Raw genomic sequence first — 21,798 nt, forward strand, 5'->3', positions numbered from 1 at the left:
AACAAAAATGATCTGCACAAGGATTTAAAAGCGCTTACTTTAGTTCAAAAAGGGGTCCACTACTCAGGAACACTCATCTTCAATAATTTGCCAGCAAACATAAAAAATTTAGTTAGAAATAAAGATCAGTTTAAAAGGAGCCTGAAAGACTTACTACTGGCCAACTCCTTCTACTCCATTGGCGAAATTTTTAATAGAAACAAATGATGTATTGTATTTATTCATACTATTAGTATTGGTATTTCGGCTTAAAAAAATCGACATGTTCCACATCCACGAGGATCCTCTCAACACGGATCTATGGAACGAAAAAACTAATCTAATCTGGGTGAAGCCGTGGGTTTTACGACGACACGATAAAAGCATTCAACAAAACTTGTTACGTGAGCTTACAGTGGAAGACGTCAAGTCGTACATCAATTACTTAAGAATGGATGAGCATACATTTCTGTATGTGCTCAATGAAGTGTATCCTCAAATCACAAAGCACAATATTCACTTAAGAACTGCTACATCTTCAGAAGACCGGCTCACTATAACACTCCGATTCCTTGCTACAGGAGAGGGTTATGTTAGGTTAGGTTAGGTCAGGTCAGGTTAGGTCTCCAATCTTCCTAATCTATTTTTGTATTCAGGGTGCCTCACGTTGTAATGCGCCTCATCAGCTTCAGACATCTCTATTAATTTTGTAGTTGTCGGCACATACCAATTGTATTTACCGGCAATGGTTATAAAAACACTACAGACGACAGAACGCTGCAGCGATGCTAGCGCTCCATGTGGTAACATGTCACATTGCAGTGAACAGAAGACAAGCGGTTTCTTTGATCAAATATACAGCGAGGCCCTAGATTTGATCAAATATTGGACGACATTTGACAAAGACCCTATTACTCTATCAAATATCTTTGACAAAGATATTGGACAAAGAAATTTGATAGTGTAATACCGGCCTAAATATAATGAAGTAGGTGTATCCTGCATTACATGCAATGATTGCAATAAGAAATACACAGGGGAAACCAGTATGTCATTTTGAATAAGCATTCAGAGATGCCCTAACTTAAATAATCCCTGATGTGCATTAACAGTGCACTTTTGCAAAGAGGGGCACAACATCACAAGCCCTTCAGAAAATTTAAAAATGCTTCATAAAAAACAAAAAAAGGAATATTTTGGATATATTAGATGAAGCAGAAATTTTTAAGTATTGATGAAAAATATTATTTAAAGGCAAGAAAACATTTTATTAGCTTTGTAATTACACCCTGGATACGAAAAAAACAAAACACATTTACTGTAAGAAAAAAACACACAGAAGTTACACACAAGCCAAGAATAAAGATATTGACAGCAGAGTCATGGAGCAGCACATAAATATAGATGTCAAGGAATTTTTTTCTTTTCTTTTAACAAGTATAAAAAAGAAAATGCACAGTTCATGTTAAATAACCAATTAGCATTAAAGCACCATAGCTTTCTGGCTAATGCTGATTGTTTATATGATTACATATTAGTATGTAATAAAATTCTGTATTATTCTCACTTGTCAAGGTAGAGCCCCACTATTCATTGTCATGAGTATATGATGGTACACTGTCCACATCGATAGCTTTGATTCCACCAGCAGTTAGTCTCTCTTTGTCATTCGTGTGTGCCACTTTTACTTTGCCAAACACGGGGTTGCCCTGCCATCACACTGGTAAGACACTGCCACCTGATACATTCTACATAGTAATTTGCAAAATCTGTGACTAATCATCTTAATAGTGACAAATTTTTATCGTCAACTCAGCCCCTTTAAAAACTTTTAGTGTCCTCTCACTACAATTTTTTTGTTAATTTCTTTATAGATGCAGACAAGTTTCACCTATAAACAATTTTTCCTAAATGAATGGAGCACATCTTTGTTACCTTTCACTCTCCATAGCACTGACAATATTCACCGAATAGTAAACTTTGACTAGGAGTGATGGATATGCCTATGATGATTGTGTAGCCTAAGGCCAAAAATTGGTTGTGGTTTCAATAAACAACAATTTTACCAGCTGTTAGTGGAATTACTCATAATGTCACGATGTAGTTGTTGTTGCTGTGCCACAAGTTGAAGGAGAGCAGTCTGCTGTTCCAGCTGAGCCATAAACTGTCACTCTTGAAGGGGCAGCTATTACTGCCAAACACTGGTAAACTTTGGGTCCATATCACAGACACTTCTTTCGAACGTATTCCATAAGCAAGTCCAACTGTTTCATGATCGGAACACAGGAAGAACACCAATAACTATACCAGAAAGTCCAAGTCAGCAGCAGCAGCAGGAGAAATATATGTAAAGCAGCTAGGCATGAAAAGTGTTTACTCATGTGGTGTGCTGCACAAGACTTGGGAACAATGTTCATGCCAGAGGTTCCTTTGTACCAGTGTTCTGTGGCAGAGAGTGCTCCATGCTGATGTGGAGCGGCAGCGAGTGTTCCAAGCTGATGTGGCATGGTAGAGAGCTGCTTGAACCAATATTGCATGGCAGAGGGTGCTTCATACTAATATCATGTGGCAGAGGTTGCTTTTTACCATGGTACGTGTCGAGATGCTGCATACTTATCATGTTTGGCAGAGGGTGCTTTGTACTGATCCTACACTTGGAAAATTGGGAAAAGGTCACACAGAAAATGTAACTCACTCTGGACTGGCAATAGTGTTGGACAGTCGACAAGTGGCTGTAGCTCAGACCAGTCCATTGCTGTGGGATAGTCTGCCTTATTCTGCCACTGCAGCCAAGCAGCTGGCAATTAGTTGTAGCTTGCCCTAAAGTGGCATTGCAGTTGAATGAGCCAAGTTGTAAGAGAGCTCACAGCTCTCATTATTGCCACAAGATATCACACCAAAGGCAGTTAAATGTGGAGCAGATAATATTTTTGCCTCCAAAGAAATTCATGGCATGCACTGCTTAAATCATTTAAGTAATATGAGAGTGATGTTACACAGTTGCCTAATTTTGTTGTATGAATTTTTATTGTAACTTTATGCAGTGACTGTCAGCATAACAACCACTTCATAAGATGAATTGTCCAACCACAAGATACTTAGTACTACCCATGTGAACTAGGGTGGGTTAATCGTATAACAAGTCAGTGCATCACTTCACATTAAGTTACTCACATTTCACACAATCAATAATTTTAGAAATTTTCTAATACCATATTCTACATTGCATTATCAGAGGGGCCAATAAAGATAAAATACAATACAATATATCTGCTATGATTAATTACATAGCAGTGAATTTTTTTGCTTGCTTATCTTATTATTAAAGACGAAAATGTATTGCTCAAAATTAAATTGAGTGAGCCATAAATTTTACTGTTTGTGCCATTAACATGTCTGTAATGTTTTAAGAGGTGAGTCTTTCCACATTTAATATTGTATAACATGAGCAGATTAGTGTACATATTGGTTGCATCACTTGATAGTTGACATAAAGGGGACATGGATATGGTTACTAGTTGCTAAAAATTTTTAAGTGGGAAAAACAGGTTTTTGTATGTAAGAAGATTGGGATGGCCCAAAGAAAAACTACCAGCAGAATGGAAAACAGGTCTGATTTGTCCAATACATAAGAAGGGTGACAAACTGAAATGTGACAACTATTCAGGAATCACCCTGCTTAACATCTGTTATAAGATCCAGTCCTATTGCCTCATACATAGAATTCAGCCAGTGGCAGAATCTGTGATTCAGGAGTACCAGGGAGGCTTTCGGCCAGGAAGGTCAACAGTAGATCATATCTTCAGTCTCCAGCAGCTCACTGAGAAACTGCATGAATATGGTAAAGATTTGTGTACTTTATTCGTTGGTTTTGAGAAGGCATATGATTGTATGCATCACAAGAGCCTGCACAGCTGTTTAAGAGTGTTTGGCATGGCAGAGAAACTCATCAGGCTGATAGAGATCTGCCTGAGTGAAACATGTGTAAAAGTGAAAAACAGAAATCGCGTAACTGAGGAATTTTAAATTATGACAGAACTCAGGCAAGGAGATGGGTTGGCCCCTATCCTGTTCAACTTTGCCCTCCAGAAGATCATACATGAGACCTTCCAAGAGAATGAAGGGATTGAAATCAAAAGAAAGAGACTGGCATACTTAGCCTATGCAGACGACATCTGTTTACTGTCTAGGTCTGAAGAGCAGTTGGAGCAAATGACCAGAGGTCTAAAGGAGGCTGCCAGCAAATTTGGGCTAAACATAAATGAAGCCAAGACAGAGTACCTCGTTATGACACGTGGTCAAAGTCAGACTGCTGGTCATCTACAATCACTGCAGGTGAGAAACCAGTCCTACAAGAAAGTGCATGAATTTAAATAACTAGGGGCACTTTTCACTGAGAATTCGTCCTGTAAAGCAGAGATCAATGCCAGAATACAAGCAGGAAACTAATCTTACCACAGCCTAGCACAACTGCTTCAGTCCAGATATCTCACCAGACAGTTCAAGATTCGACTGTACAAAACTCTGGTCCACCCAAGAAGCGTTGGAGGGATGGACTCCACGAACATTTAAACCAAGCATCAACAGATGTGGTGGATAGCAGCAATGGACAGAATACAATGGAGGAGGAAACTTGTAGCAGCGTGCAGTCCACTGGACCTGATCACATAGAAGAAAAAGAAGAAGAAGAAGACTTTGGCACACAGTAATAAAAAAGCTATGTTCCTAAATGATAAAATAATTATTTAGATCCATGTAGGAAGAATTCCTTAACAAACATGCAAAGCCCTCAGATTTTGAGTTTGGTGCATTATGTAAGACATCAAGTCAATGTAAATGACTGCAGAGTATCCCAGTTCTGGTCAGTGTGTAACCTGTATAATGGTTGAAAAATAATTCTATCACATTGATAAACTAGGCAGCTGCCAAGGGTGCAGAAATTTGAAACAGTGCATAATTTTGGGTAGAATTCCAGTAAATCATCTGTGCCCTAATGCATACATCTGCACTATTTTAATGCTGTGATGATGAATAATCATCCATTTCGCTCTACACAAAGGAATCCAACAGTTTCCTGATATCGTTTCAAAGATAACAAGTGTGGTTTGTTATTTGCAAGTGATATGAATGGATTTTTGTACTGAGGAGATTGTAATTATTTCAAATAATTATTTTAATACTAAATTTCATAACTAATTAATTGTTTGTGTATTTTCTTATGTGTCAAGATTAAGCGTTCAGGCCACTCTTACTTCTTGCCATGCATTGTTAAACATTCTATTTACAGCTGACATTGCAATATGCATAGTACATTTGTTAGAGACCAATAATCACAACAACAACAGTAATAATAATAATAAGAAGAAGAAGAAGAAGAAGAAGAATTTGAGATAAAAAGTATATTACAAGGATTTACTTAACACCATGCTAATAGGAGTATCATTGCTGTAACCATTATGTTTCTTAATGTAATTATTACATAATAATAACAGTTATTATTATTATTTTTATTATTATTATTATTATTCCTACCATTATCGTTACTACAACAATTATATTAAGAAATAATGGTTACAAAAATGGTGGTCCTATGAATATCGTGTTAAGTGCATTCTTGCAATATAGTGTTCACCTCAAATGGGAAAAATAACAACTCACAGAAAGCCAAGGAGTGATGCTGATAGAACCAAATCAGAGGAGGAATTTGACTGGAGAATAGTGAAAGATTACAAGGAAAATTGTGAATTGCGGATTATTGGTCTCATAACGTACATAATCTATATCGTTTGATTCAGGTACAGGAGACGCGTCAAAATTTTGGTAAAGTCTTACCATATACATACAACACCTGATTTTAACAAATGGTACCATAACAATAATACAATATAAAAATACACATACAATAAAAAAACTAACAATTAATTACAACAACTGATTTTAACAAATGGTATCATAATAATAATACAATTTTGTTACACATACAATGAAAGACTAACAATTAATTACCCCTTGCTCAAATTATCATGCCATCCTCTATGAATTCGTCTACTGAATAGTAGCATTTCTTCTACAGAATCTGCTTTAGCCTTATTTTTAGACTCTCTGGTTTCATATTAAATATATTTTTGCCCATTAGCTTGTTATATATTGTCATCCCCATATACTGTGGAGTTCGTGCATATAATTTCAAATGGTGTGTGGGTAACATAAAATTATTTTTATTTCTGTTGTTGTATGTGTGGTTAAAATGATTTTCCTCAAATAATTTTTGTCTGCTATGTACAAAGATTATAATTTCATAAGTGTATATGGAGGGAACTGTTAGGATTTGCAGGTTCCGAAATAATGGGCGACAAGATTCTGTTTGTTGTGCACTACACATGTATCTTATAATTTTCTTTTTTAGTTTCAGTATTCGAGATACGCTACTTGAATTTCCCCAGAAAATGATACCATACCTAATGACAGATTCAAAATAACTGTGATATACTATTTTTCGTGTACTCATGTCAGTAGAGTTTGCTAGTATTTGCATTGCAAATGCAAAGCTGCTTAGTTTATTTGATAGGAACTCAATATGTGTACTCCAGTTAGCAGTTAGCAGAAGAGGTAATGAAAGAAAAATCATGGGAGTCATGAGGAAAAAAGAAATACAAAGGAGGAAAACTGGGATAAAGTTCACAGTTTAATTGTTGGACTATAGGAACACAACAGGGTTTCCAAGAGGGAAATCACCCTGAGGAATGCAACGTAGATTTGGTAATGTTCAATCTTATGTCAAGAGTCCAGTGATGTAACGATGCCTTCCCAAGACTTTTGTGAAGGACGAAGGCAGGAGGTTCTTACTTATTTGTGGACACAGGAGAAGCCTTCTGGCTTTAAGGAGGTGCCAAATGCCATTGTGCCTGTGTAATTTTAACGATCTTTAGGTATTGAGATGAGATCACATCCATCACACTAAAATACAAATTCAAGATATTAAGCTATCTCTCTCTGTGTAAACTTTTTGTAGAAATGTGTCACATTGATTAGGCCTATATATGCTGATATTTTTAAATGAATGAAAAACTGATATTTATTGCCAAACAATACACAATGAGCATGCAGTGTTTTGGAACTTTGTATACTCACTACAAAAACTCAAGAAAATCTTAATGAATAAAACATTGTTTGAAAAAGCCTGCTGTTTGTACAGCTTTTTTTCAGTTTGAATCTACAATTTTCAAAGATTTACTTCATTTAATCCTTTTACCATTGAATATTATTATTATTTTCTCTTTGCTGCCTTCACATTTTTGCTCTTTAATTTTATCCCTGTGTATTTGAATCAAATTGAGCAGTAACAAAGTGAAAGACAGTACTGATTTTATATTTCAAATGGTTCAATTGGCTCTGAGCACGAGGGGCCTTAACATCTGAGGTCATCAGTCTCCTATAACTTAGAACTAGTTAAACCTAACTAACCTAAGGACATCACATACATCCATTCCCGAGGCAGGATTAGAACCTGAGACCGTAGAGGTCGTGTGGTTCCAGACTGAAGTGCCTAGAACTGCTTGGCCACAGTGGTAGGATGCTTTTATATTTTGACTTGTGGTAGGATTAGTTACTGCTGTAGCAGCTGCCACTAACATTGACATGCTAGTTAATTCATAGATTAGATAGTTGAAAGAAGTCATAATTAATGTGTGATAAAACATCGCACACACTCATTAAGTTCTCACTAAGGTAGTTAATTTATCCACAGATGAAGGCGTTTATGGGAAGCAGCGGCTGTCACAACAAGAATATGCTTATGCTGAGCTAGATGACATTCTGGAAGAAGAAGATGAGGAACAAATGGGAGAAGGTCCAGGTAAGCAATGTTGCACAACAAAGTACTGTTCATTATTAAAAATAAAATCATGTGTAATCTCTATGGATGTGTCTTTATTATGTTGAAAACTTAAATTAGAATAAGTGAAAGGCACAAGAGTAAAGTATATTTTAAAATAAATTAATATTTTAAACACATTACATAGTAACTTCTCTGCTGACATGGACTCATAGAGGCATTCACACTGTTAAGTATGTTTAACATGGGTAATCATTCAGTTTGAGTGACTTGAGATTGAAATACTGTGTATAAAATAAAATATTTTACAAGATGGTGAATTAAAATAATTTACAAGATTCTGACTGACTTCCCTGTAGGCAATATGCCTGGTCTGTGTACTATTTAATATGTATTCAAGCAGAAAAAATTACAGAAATTACATTTATTTATTCTGTGAGCATGGGCATTTATTTTGCAGAGTGTTTTTGCACTGTAGTTTTACATTAATTTTAGACAAAAAGTTTCTTCAAAGTATTGAAAAGATGATCTTCTTTATTGCATGTATGATTACATTTATTGATAAATTCCAGAAATGAAATATTATTAAAAATAGAAATTATAAGATAAACTTGTAATAGACAGCTAACATCTTCCTGCAGTGTTGCCATCTCAGATAAAAAAACTTAAGATTGTATTACTGTCTGAAGAACACTAGTTGATTTTCTCTATAAAACTACATTCCACTACATTGCAACAGCTGGAGAGAAAAATCTAATGATCTATAGTATAAGCAATAACTTGTACATTTGGAAGCCAACATTTTATCACACGCTAAAACACTGTTTCTTCATACTACATAAGGCCTTTGTATTGTAATGCTTGTTCATTATCACCTAACTCACCATTAAGACATTTGTTTTAACAACTCACTATTCAGACATATTAATTTTATAATGTGGATGCACTTTGCATGCACTGACATTGGAAATTAAGGCTCTGTTTATATTTTACTTATGATAATGTTTCATAAGAACAGTATCCATTGGGATTATATGCTAGAGCATGCATGCGTGTGTACCATTGCAGCTTCAGTGAGCACACTTGTTAGTTATGAGGAATCATATGTATAAATGTAGAATCCAGACAATGTCAATGAGATGGTAAGTGTAAAGAGCCTACGCTTGGAGATGAGTCAGTTATTCAGCAATCCTCTCCCTTACTTCCCTCCCCTCACCCCCCACCCTTCACACACACACAGAGCACTAGAGTGGGAGAACCATTCTTTCAGAAATATAAATTATTATTGTATTTGGAGAAGCAAACAGAAAAAAGGCAGAAGCTACTGAAGGTAGTTCATGGAAAGTATTGGCAATTTAATGATGAACAAGGAGCTACAATATCCTGTATGAGTCACATCATTTTGTAAACGTAGCAGTATTATCCGATGCATGAAGCATTTGTACAAGATATGTTATCACTGCAAAATTGTTCAGCTGCAAAGAAAAATCCATATAAGGTTGTAACACAAAATAATAAATGCTCCAACAAATTTATAAAGAATTAGTAATTTAATAAGCAACGAAGATCCACAAGAATAATAAAGAATATGATGTGATAACTGTTGTGAGTGAATAAGATTACCTACCATCAATTTTAAGTGAGTGTGACAAACATAATTGTGCACATAATATATAGACAGGATACAAAGTCAGTATAAGGTAATGCAACTACCAAAGAAAAACCTTCTCTGGAGCTCAGAATGTGTGACATGGCCACATGATTAGGTACTAAGAGTATAGCAAATTGTGTAGTAGGTCTTTTCTAAACACATCAAGATCAACTGTTCCCATTCTGATAGTAAAGTTGACAAGGGTTAGGACGGATCACATCTTTACATTTTTAAAGACAGTTGAGAATTGAAAAACTGAGACATGTTAGCAGTCCTCTGTTACCAGCATTTGAAAGAAATCCTTTCTACATGATAATCTATTCCGTGGCCAAATCAAAACATACTGTTTAAAGGAGAAAAAATATTGTTGTCTGATGTGGTATTCAGAATAATGCCACACAAATGCAAAACAGTGTTAAGAAGTAGTGTGCAGATGTGAAACATAATATATCATTTTATATTGTACTGAAAACAACTAAAATAAAGGACTAGACACTGTTTGATGAATGGGCTCTACTATAGTATGTAGAGTCTATAATGAAATTTTGAGATAGGACAGCTCCTGTGTGGGCTTGTCTCTTACAAACAGGACTTGTGACGCTTCTAAATCCACATGAAATTTTGTAGTTTTGGGTATTAGTCTATGGCAAAAAAAGTTTTTTAAGCAGCTAATGTGCAGACTGTTCTGCATAGCAGGCATGTTGTAGGAATAGTATCAGCCTTCTTTGTCAACTTGTTTTGCAGGGACTACACAAGCAGATGGGAGAGCTGGGAAAACATTGAGATGGACAGAGAGACGGAACAGGAGGGGTTGGATGGGGAGTGACAGGGATCAGGAGTGGATGGATAGAGAGACGGGGGAAGGAGTGAAGGTGAGGAGGGACACAGAGAGGGGAGGAGGAGATGGATAGTGTGAGAGGGGAGAAGGAGATGGATAGAGAGAGAAGCAACTAGGAGAAGTTGGATGGAGAGTGGAGGGGAGGAGCAGGAGTTGATGTTTAGGGAGAGGTGGAGAGAAGGGATGGACAGGCAGAGGGGTGTAGGTGGAGATGAATAGGGAGATGGGGGCAGAAGGAGATGGACAGAGAGAGGGTAGAGGTGGTGATGGACAGAGAGAGGGTAAAGGTAGTGATGGACAGAGAGAGGGGAGAGAAGGGGATAGACAGAGAGAGGGGGAGATGTAGACACAGAGAGATGGGGAGAAGGAGGTGGACAAGGAGAGATGGCAGGAGGGGATGGAGAGACAAATAACGTGGGGAGGCAATGGTGGACAGATGGAGGAGGGAGGATAGGACGAGGCAATCATAGTGGCAAGGGGGGGAGAGGGGGGGAGGGAATGATGAGACGCAGAGAGAGGGCAGGAGAAGATGTGGTAATGTATGTGGCGAATGCATATGTGAGCAAAATCACGAGAAGAGGTTAGTGATTTTGATAAGTCAGGCAGGTCTTGTGCTATTGCATAGTTCTATATATTCAGAACCTGGACAACTGTAATGACATTTTCTATTTTTAATCTGTAGTCCAATATGCGGTATTTAAACACAGAAAGTGTATGAGATTACTGGTATAATGATTATTTCATTGCTGATATAATGGATATCAAAGTAGACTGTGTTTCCAGTTCAAACATTGTAGTAAATTGTGCCTGAATGATATAACCAGTTTTTAAAAATTCATGATATATGAAGCTGAGTGATCGCTTCTGGGAGAGGAGTGTGCCTGTATGTAGCAGAAGCTAGACAATAATATATGCAGAGGATGGACAGTTAGGCTATGTTTCCAATTCAAACATTTTTAGGTGTAGTAAATTGTGTCTGAATGATGTAACCAGTCATTAAAAATTCATAATAAAATTCATAATAAATGAATTTGAGTGATCTTTTTTTGGAGATGAATGTGCCTCTACATGGCAGAAACTAGACAGTAATATATGCAGAGGATGGACAATGTTGCAAACACTGCAAAGAAATCAAAAACAGTTCCATCAGTTGGAAATACAGCTTATCTTGTGATTTTCAGATTGTGGTGATCATGTAGATATAAAAAATAGCAAATCTATGTTGGAAGCCATGATTCACCATTGCTGAAATAACTACATGGAGCTATCAATATCACATTTTATCTGGGAAAGGCAACAGTGTTTCTACCATTATAAAATTTGCCTAAATACTTACTTGGTTGTGCCTGCAAAGCTTTATAAATTTTGCTTGAGTTTCTAATGTGTGCACTCCACTCACAAGATTTTGTCTACAATGACTTTTTGCTACACTGTACTGTAAGAATGTGTTTTTTGATAGGAGTGTGCACTGGGAAGAAACATCCTGTTACCTGTATATAGCAATGAATGATGTGTAGTCCATATAATGATTTAATCTGAGATCAGAAACTTGTCTTTTATGAGTGTCAAAGTGTACTACAGGTTCAACATTTTTATTAAGTAACAGTCAACATTGGTTTAATAGGTAAAGAAATTTTGTGATTCATGGCTGTATGAGTATTTACTTTGTTACAAGGAAATATTTGTATAGTTGCATGTTTAAATCTGCTCCAAATATGTGGTGAATGGTGCAAGTAAACAGAAAATAAAGAGGAAAAAATGACTTACAAGTGACAAATTTTATTTTGATGTGTCAATTAGATGAGAGGCCTTTGGGTTAATGAGTGCCTGGGGAGCAAACCATGGAAGTGTATGACATGCCAGTAGTCACATCTGAAAAAGCCTGTTTTGTTAATACAGGGAAATTGGCTTTTATTTTGATAGGAATTCACCCTTTTGTAAATCTGCACAGTGGTGTGGAAAAGTGCAACATTGGCACACTGTCAGTAGCAGACCATCAATTACCTTAGATTACAGTTATGATAACTGTAAACCAGAACTGCTAACATAAGGTTGGGAGACCATCAATTACTTTAGATTACAGTTATGATAACTTTAAACCAGAACAGCTAATATTAGGTTGGGAAGTCCCTTAAAATATTGTATGCCTATAATTGCTTTTATTTCAGAAAAATTATTGATGAAGCATGAATAGTGAGAAAAAGTCTTGAAGCGTTGTTACAGTATTTTGTTTACTAACACTTTTACATTTGAGCACATATCACTTGCAAAGTTGCCATCTTACTATGATTTTAAATTTAAGCTTCTCAAGTAATCATATGTTAAAAATATCAGGTCACATACCCATTCCTAATCTTTAAATTCTTCCAAGAAAAAAAGTGGATTTTATTGCCTGAGGGACATCAAAAACTTTACAGATAGAGTTGTTCCTAGTAACTATCTTTTCAGAATGAGAAGGAAACATTTTTTTATAACTTAAAAACATTTTCAGTACCCCTCATTAATTAATTTAGATCTGGTTATTGTATATCTGTGAGACTAAATAAATTAATAGATAAAAAAATCAAAACTGACACATTACATTTGTTCACAAGTTTCACATGAAGACTACTAGCCATTACAAGATACACAGGATCTTTTTAACTATTATTGCTATTGCACCTTAAATCTGAAATAGTGTTGTACACACATCATGTGGACTAACAGAGTAATGGTGATGTTCTTCTAATTATATTATGTACTTTACTTCCCTAGTATATCTTTTTTCATATAATATTCTAGCAATACAAATTATAACATATAAATAATTTATTATTAGTAATTGTAACATTTGTTTCATTTTTAATAAATAACCTTTATGCTAATAAAACTCATATTAATAATGGAAGTGTATGTAACCATTGTTATTCTGATATGAATGTTCTTAGAATATTTTAGTATATCTTTAGGTGAACGTATTATGATTGATATCATTGTTATTATCATAGTACATTACTAGACAAAAAACTAAAGAAAACTTGAATAGCATTTTTTAACTCGTTCCCCCCCCCCCCCCCCACCTCCCCCCCAAAGAGAGTGCAGCTGCTGAATGAGTGGCTATTTGTGGGTTTCATATATCTGGTAAGAATAACCAAGGAATGAGTAGTATGTTCTTTTTTACACTTAATATCGTCTTAACTTTTACAGCCATATGTCACTGAAGAATGTTTTCATATTTTACTTTATACATAATGTGTTTTTACGATCCTAGACAGGTTTCCCAAGTTTTTCGTTCAAAAACGACCTATCAGATGTTGATTACATGTTTGTTCATATTTTCAGCTGGTCTTTAAGATCAATTTACTGTCTGAGAATTGCTAATGATATCAGTGCTACATAGTTGCATAAGAATATTGTGACACCATATTTCAGGAAATGTGATTTACGTGTATTACTCTGATCCATACCATGAAATAACAGTCATGGGTTTTTTATCCATCTCTGAAATGTGAGCCTATCAATTTGATTGCAGATTAGGTAATAGCTGATAGTTTTGTCCCCAGCTTTATTCTATTACAGGGATCCTCTAACATTCAGTATTACTGGAGATATCTGATCACTTTAGGTTTAAATATCAATGTTGTATTATTTGTTGCCTCAGCTTGTAAGTTTCACAGCATATCTAAAAACATTTTATCCAGCACAAATGATACACTGAGTTTATGCAGAACAAGAGTGTGTAAAATATGGAAATGTGTGCTTTTGGTCTACAGTATTATGAAGGTTACATGCAGATTAAGTTATTACATTTCTTTCTTGTGTAGATTTAAAGAACAAAATACTAGACTGTTGGTAGTATGGAGTATGGAAGGGGAAAATATTTTCCAATCTAAAGCAGGTTCAGCTGAACACTGTTGTGAGCATTAAAGATATTTTACTTTTATCACCCTTTTGAAATCTTAACCTTCATCCCTATTGAGATTTTTTCTCTGTACTTTAGATTTCCAATTTTATATTTAGTCAAATTGTTTTCTTGAATTCTCTTACTGTACACAAGATTTAATGTTTGATAGTTCAAAAACTATGCAGTTTTCTATGTCTTATATTCATTTTCTAAATATTTATCTGTTACTACCTCCCTCAGCCAAGTTAATTTGCTGAGTCCCCCCACCTCCCATCACCCCTCTGCACCTACTCTCTCCTCTCCGCACTACACAATTTTCACTTATTAGTTCCATTGGTGCAGTGTAGTAGTTTGCTGGATCTCATGCCATGTCATTGTCTTTCTATACACTGAACCTGCAGTAGTAAGTAATGTTGCCTTGTTTAATACTATGTCACACTGTATGATGACCCACCAAAAATCTAAATATATTCATCTACCTATTTTTGTAAGTGCTCCCAGTACTCATCTATAGAATTTCATTTTTTCCCCTTCCTTACAGTACATACTTCTTTCAATTTTTCATATGGAATAATTCTTTTATTTCTGTGAAGTACTGAGCTTGAATTTTGGCATATGTGTATGTGGCAAAAACAGAATTTCAGTCTCTACCTCATGCAAAGACTTGCACTTTTGGCTTCTTATTGCACTTCTTCTCTGTTCACGTTGAAATATTTGTATTTATGAATCTTTTTAACATTACAAAATTTTATTGCAAGATTTGCACCTTGGAATGTTAAATGAATTCACAAAATGATTTCATTTCACGTCTTACACTTGTTAAGCACAGTTATCCTGGAGAGATAAGTTGAATGTCATTAAGTAAAAATTTGGCTTTATATACTTTTGTTGATGTAAATAGTTTATGAGAAACCAGTAGTAGACTATGCTTAACTATAGAGAGCAATTTGCTTAGCTTAGGAAAAACTATGTGCAGTCAGAAAAAATAGCTTTTGCATGTCACATTAAATCAACTTGTAGCACTGGTAAGGCATCCCAAAATCCATAATTTTAAAGTTGTAATTTCGTATATTGGCAGTGCATTTCCTCAAAACAGGTTTATATGGAAGGATTATACCAGTCTACACCAGAAAGGCCATGATTCATGCATTTGCACTGAAAGTCACATAGATGTTTTGAGATGCAGAGTAATGACAGTCTAATATTCAAGTTGCTGAGAATGAACTTCACAAGTAATAAAAACAATAAACTTTGTGAAGATTGCAGTGGTACATCATATTATTAACTGAATCAGCTCACTTATGCATAAACTGACAACAAGAAAGAATGAAGGCAAAGAAACAGCATACTATTTGCTGTAGTGTACTGGGATTTGTTGAGATATCATTTCATTCCTTGTTCCTTCCTGCTGACTGCCTCTAAAGAGTTGAAAGCCATTTGTGGCATAATACCTCAGCAGCATTTGCTATAGTAATATTTATTTATTTATTTATTTCTAAGCTTCTCAAGTGATCATATGTTAAAAATATCCGGTCACATACCCATTCCTAAGCTTTAAATTCTTCCAAGAAAAAAAAGTGGATTTTATTGTCTGAGTGACATCAAAAACTTTACAGATAGAGCCCTTAGTTATCACAGTTCATTCTTAGGTGCTTGTGAAAAATTATATAAAGTTGATAAACTGTAAAGAGCAATAGATGTGAAGGACATAAAAGACTAAAGCAGAAACTAATTATTTGTTATTAGTGTTGTATGTTATGAACAAATTTTATATAAATACATTTATCTGAAGGGGAACATACTGCTGATTGGCAGATAATGCTGTCTTATTATTGCTTCAATTCAGTGAATTTTCTTTCCATTTCATTCATTCATCATGTTCTATAGAGCCTATCAAGATGGAGAACCTTGATATTTGTAGAACAAACATGATATACATTTCAAAAAAATAAATTCTGGAATCAACTATTATACACTTAATCTATATGTTGTGTTAATAATGCAGTATCAGTGTACTGCTCAATGCTAACTATATTTACATCAGCTTAATGTAACCCAATAAATTAGCAAGTAGCTGCTGCCTTGGAAGGAGTAAAACATCTGTTACTGTCTTAGATACATGGAAAGACTGTTCCTCATCTGTTGCTGGGAACCTACTACACTGTACTAAACAATTAAAGGATTATTTTTTCAAAATCCCATAATTGTCCCCCATTTTGACACAGAATTTTGAAATTTGGCTCAGACTTGCCTGCAACCTTCCTCCATAATGGTGCAAACTGGTGGCACCCTGTAACCTCACACTAATTCCTGATGACCCTTCAAACAGAAAGATGTTGACACATGTGAAGAAAGATGAGAGCTCAGAAACTCACATGTAAATTGGGTTAATGATTTCACATTGGTATCAGATTTCATCACAATTGTGGCCAATGTCACTGGGAACATGTCACACAATGATGAGGTCATCACACCACTCTTACCCATGTTTCCCACCTTTATTTGACATCACTGTGGTGTAGGTCAGACCCATGACACCTAACATTGAAATCGTGTGATTTCGTTATGCATGGCCAAGGAAAACATTTCAGACACACCATCAGTCAGAATTGGCACAAAAGGTCAGAAGGCAGTTGGCAAAAAGGGCATCATTTGAACCACCCCTTTCTTTGACCACACATTTTGTGGTCAAAAATTACAGTTTGCGATGTAATGAGCAACAGGACAACATTCTTGACCACCTCTGACACTGCTGAGATGGTCGGATTGTTCAGTTCTTCTCTGAGGATACTGTGGGGTTCTATGCCAATATTACGTGATTGCACCCCTTTGGAGTGCAGTATGGCCACAATTTTTGCTCTCATGTACAGGCTAGAACAGTTAGGGACCATTCAAAATTATTCAACAAAATTTGAACATGTTCTGAAGCAGCAAAGGATGCTTATGCACTTTCAGTCTTCTGTTTTGAGCCCTGCTTTGGTATGATCATGGGGGTTGAAACATTGACACATGTGTGTATATAATAGCAAAGGGTCCCCCTAAGACCATTCCCTCTCCTGTTAGGCAACATCCTGGGTGGCATCTGCCCACCTTTATTCAGAATTTTAAAAATTTTCCTTTACAGAGCCAATGTGCAAAGTAGTCATAGGTGCCTGCAGGCAGGCAACCCATTAACATCCTTTGTTTTGAGATACCTGCCTGTAGGTGCCTAGTACTACTCCACACATTGCCTCTGTACAGGTATATTTATAAAATTCTCAATAAAAGTGGGTAGGTGCCACTAAAGATGCTGAGAAATGGGGGATGGGGGTCTGAGACAGACACTTTGCTATTTTATCCATGCATTTACAGTGTCATTCCCAGTTGTAACATGAACAATGCCGAGAATAGCCAGTACAAATCAGAATGATCACAGTACTTCAGTTGGCTGTGGAAAGGGACACATTATCTTTCAAACAGAAGTGAGAGTGATCCTGAGACCAGCTGGCTAACATGGCCTAGTGACCAGTTATCTGAAGATACTGTCTGCACACCAATGGTAGTGACACTGCCAGTTATAGACTGGTATCAGGCAATCTCCTGGCTGCCACTTGTTGCTCAGGTTGAATGGCTGGAAGCATCAGTGACTCTACTGGTGGGGGAATACTGTCAGAATTCATGAAGATCTCCAGCAGAAGGCTCAAATAATAGGGAAGCAGCAACTGCCCATCATCCTAGTGCGATGCTGTAGATCATGGTGCAGAGACTGTTACTGATGTTGTAGTCCCATGGTTGGTGGATGCATATGACCACAATGCAACCAACTGAAGATGATTCTGATCCCTTTGAATCAACCCCAATCTAACTACCACTAGAACTAAATAACAGTATTGTTGTCCTGGATCCAACCCATGACCCAAGCAAATGTATATGCCCATGTGAGATCTCCGTCATCTGCTTTGACTTGAGCAGGCGGTGCTGGTGAAAGATCAAACATCATCAGGTAGACACACTCATGCTTTGATTCTGCTAGACTGTGGGCAGTGATGGGTGTCATTCTGTAGGCAGCTAGGAAAGCATTAAGAGTGGATTTGGACATTGATATCCTCATAGCCTTTGATACTTGGGTCTTAAAGGTGCAGACAGTATATTCCACCATGCCATTAAAGATGATGTGAATTGAAAGTGTGACAATGCCATGTTTGATGTCATTACATATGCAGAATTGTTGGATTGCAACAACTGTAAATTGAGGCCCATTATCCATAACCGTAGTGCTACAGTGATGGAGGGGGGTTGGAGAGGTGGGGGGACACCTTCGATGGAAAAGATTTCCACAAGGGCCTCCTCAGTGATAGTGGATAGCAATAGAAGTAGTAGTGGTAATAGTGGTAGTAGTTGCCTGGCACACAATGTCACAACATACGAAAAATTGGAGAAAGAATCAGCAAGAAGGAGGAGCCCTGAGACTCCCAAGAAAGTTCTGACAAAATCTGAATGCAGGTGGTCCCATTACTGAGTAGATTCTGGTCAAGAGTTGTGGAGGTGATGGATTTTTCGCCTGACAGGTCAAATAAGTATGCACTGTCTATGTGATGTGGCCAGTACGTGTAGCAGTGAACAAGTTGTTTTATGTGGGAGGTTCCCCCTATGAGACTTTCGAGAAGTGATGTATCTTACATTGTGGAAGAACTATGGGTACCACCACATAACAATTGTCATCCTCCTGCTTCAGCAGCAGGATTCCTTGGAAAATCTGGAGTAACTGACATTATACCAGGATGGCAATTGTTCTGGAAAACCTGGAATTCTCAGGGAATTATATTGTACCTGAAAATATCAGGGAAATCTCAGTGAATTTCAGGAATTTCATAAAATCTCAGAGAATCCTATGTTTTTAAACTAGCACTGAAACTGAATTGTATTGAGTTTTATAAATCACAAATTTTGCAGTACTTATATTTTGAATATTATTCTGTTTATATTATCAACGTTCCAAAACCGCAGTTAAACTAGTATTATGGCTGGTCTACAGCTCAGCTGAGAAAAAAGGAAAGTCATTATTGTGACATGCTGCTGCCTCCCTCCCCCCCCCCCTTTCCACTCATCATCAATTTATCAGAAGCTTCTTGACACCATCTTTCTCCTCACACCTGGAATTCTCATAAAATTTTCCAAGTTTGAGTAGCCACACTGTTTACAAAAAATTTGAGCAGCATAGGTGATGCTGAGGCTTTCTGCTCAGACATGCTGGAAAGCATACTGTATTAGGGAACCCTTCTGAGATACCACTTCAATATTTCTAAAATTTATCAAGATTCCCTGTGAGGAGAGGCATCTGTTAGCAAAACTAATGGCAATTGAGGCTGATACATTGTTTAATAAAGGGCCAACCATAGACAAGCTATCATAGTATGAAAATCCTTCTGAAGAGCCATTGACCAGCAGTGCAGTTGGTCCAAAGTCTAGGCAAGGAATAAACCTGTCAAAATAGCTAATATTACTGAGCAACACACGGAAGTCATTCAAAGCTGTGGGAACCAGCACGTTGTTGTTTCTCTCTCTCAACATAGAACTGTTTGGGCTGTAACCTCCCTCTTCTAAGGAAATATCCTGGGTGACAGAAGGTTGAAGTAATGAATGTTTAAACAATAACATTTAGACTCTTTTCAGCCAAAGCAGCAAAAACCCAATGTAATTTACATAGATGTCAGGATGTCATCATGATAGTTGTGCCTTGGGGAGTATCTGCTATTAGCCAATCAAAAAACCTCTGTAAAATAGCTGGGGCAAAAAGGCATTCTATGGTGGGTATTCAGTAATGCAAATTCCACTATGTGGCAGCACTATACACAGCCTTCAAAATGGCATGTGTAATGGTGCACTCCAAGCAGAGAGCTGAAATTGAGTTTCTTTCAGTGGAAAACCAGAGCATCACAGATATTCAGGGGAGCTTGCAGAATGGCTACAGAGATTTTGTAGTGGATAAAAGCATGGTGAGTTGTTGGGTAAGGCATCTGTCACCATCACAACAAGGTAACAAGGTTGCACAAACCTATTTGATGCCCAATGTGCTGACTGGCTGCACACAGCTGTGACTCTCGCAGTGTTGGAGCATGCAGATACGCCCACTCAAGTTGATTGACAGATCACAATCAGACACCTCTCTGTTCAACTGGATGTCTCTGTTGGTAGTGCTGCCACACTAGTCCATCAGTTAGGATATTCTAAAGTGCATGTCTGCCGGGTTCCTCACTGCTTGACAGAAGACCATAAAAAGCAAAGAAGGACCATCTGCGCAAATTTGCTTATGTATTACAGGGTTGATTGTGACAAGTTTTTGTCAAACATCATCATAGGTGTGATGAAACATATGTTCATTCCTTCAAATCAGAAACAAAATGGGAGTCCATGGACTAGCATTACACCACCTTTCCTCTGAAGAAAACATTAAAAGCTGCAGCAGGTAAAGTCGTGGTGACTGTCTTCTGGGACTTTAAAAGGTTTATTCTATCTGATGTCCTGCCTCATGGTGCACAACAATCAATTCAGAAGTGTATTGTGTGACCCGTAGGAAGTTGAAGAAATGACTTCAGCTTGTTCATTGACACAAATGTGCAAATGAACTTCTGCTTCATGAGAATGTAAGGCCTCATACAAGTTTGCATACCTGAGAGAAGCTCAGAAAAATTCATTGGACTGTTCTTCCTCATCTACCCTATAGCCCAAATCTCACACCTTCCAGATTTCATCTGTTTGGCCCAATCAAGGCTGCACTCTGTGGAAAGCAGTGCATGAGTAATGGGGAGCTTATTGACGCATGAAGACATTGGCTCTGACATCGACCAGTAGAGTGGTACCATGCGGGCAAACAGGCCCTTGCATCAAGGTGGTGTAGGGTGTTCACAATGAACAGAGATTATTCTGAAAAATAGGGACTTTTACATTGAACAGAGATTATGTTGAAAAATAGGGGCTGTCACATTGAACAGATATTATCTTGAATGATAGGATTTGTAGCCGAAAGAGTGAGGAATAAGATGGTGTATTGGAATTCTAAAAATCAACTGCTTTTGGGGCAAAAAAAAAAAAAGCGTTGTGTTACTTATTGAAAACCCTTGTAATACTAAGATTTTCACTGGATCCTTGGCAAATGGAAACTGGTCAAGGTTTGAAACGAACTGTCCCACAGCTAATTAGAAGAAGAGTTTATTAGGCTGGGGCAATGACATTTAAAATCACCATAAAGGCATAGTGTAACACCAAATTTCTGTACATTCACTATGAGAGCTGCCTATTGATTAAAGAGAAAAGGCAGAGTCACTTGTTGTTGTTGTTTCTAAGGGCCAAGGAAACTGACAGGCTTCAAGAGGCAATGGCAGTGCTCACTCAAAGGTTGTACAGTGTGCCTGGAACTTCACGGCTGACCATATGCCAGGCTCAGATAATGACACAAATTGGGAACATAAAGTCCCGGTTCCTGCGTGATGGACTGAAGGCTGAATAGGGTTAACAGTATGCTGAATATAAAAACTAAAATCTGTGAGATATCAAGTCCAAAAATACTATGAGATCAAACAATGGAAATTCCAGGCTGGAATAACAGAAATGTGGAAAGGATAAATTGCCACTCA

At 37.0% G+C, this 21,798-nt stretch overlaps 1 protein-coding gene across 1 annotated transcript in view; it reads left to right on the top strand.

The window, feature by feature from the left end:
* Positions 1-21,798, top strand: part of LOC126419598 (peripheral-type benzodiazepine receptor-associated protein 1-like) — an 843,217-nt gene that overhangs the window by 774,002 nt on the left and 47,417 nt on the right. Inside the window, exon 13 of the mRNA XM_050086786.1 lies at positions 7,727-7,834. Coding sequence (XP_049942743.1) covers positions 7,727-7,834 — 108 coding nt within the window. The remainder of the gene's footprint in view (positions 1-7,726; positions 7,835-21,798) is intronic.

Source organism: Schistocerca serialis, chromosome 9 (genome assembly GCF_023864345.2).
Source record: "Schistocerca serialis cubense isolate TAMUIC-IGC-003099 chromosome 9, iqSchSeri2.2, whole genome shotgun sequence".
NCBI lineage: Eukaryota > Metazoa > Arthropoda > Insecta > Orthoptera > Acrididae > Schistocerca > Schistocerca serialis.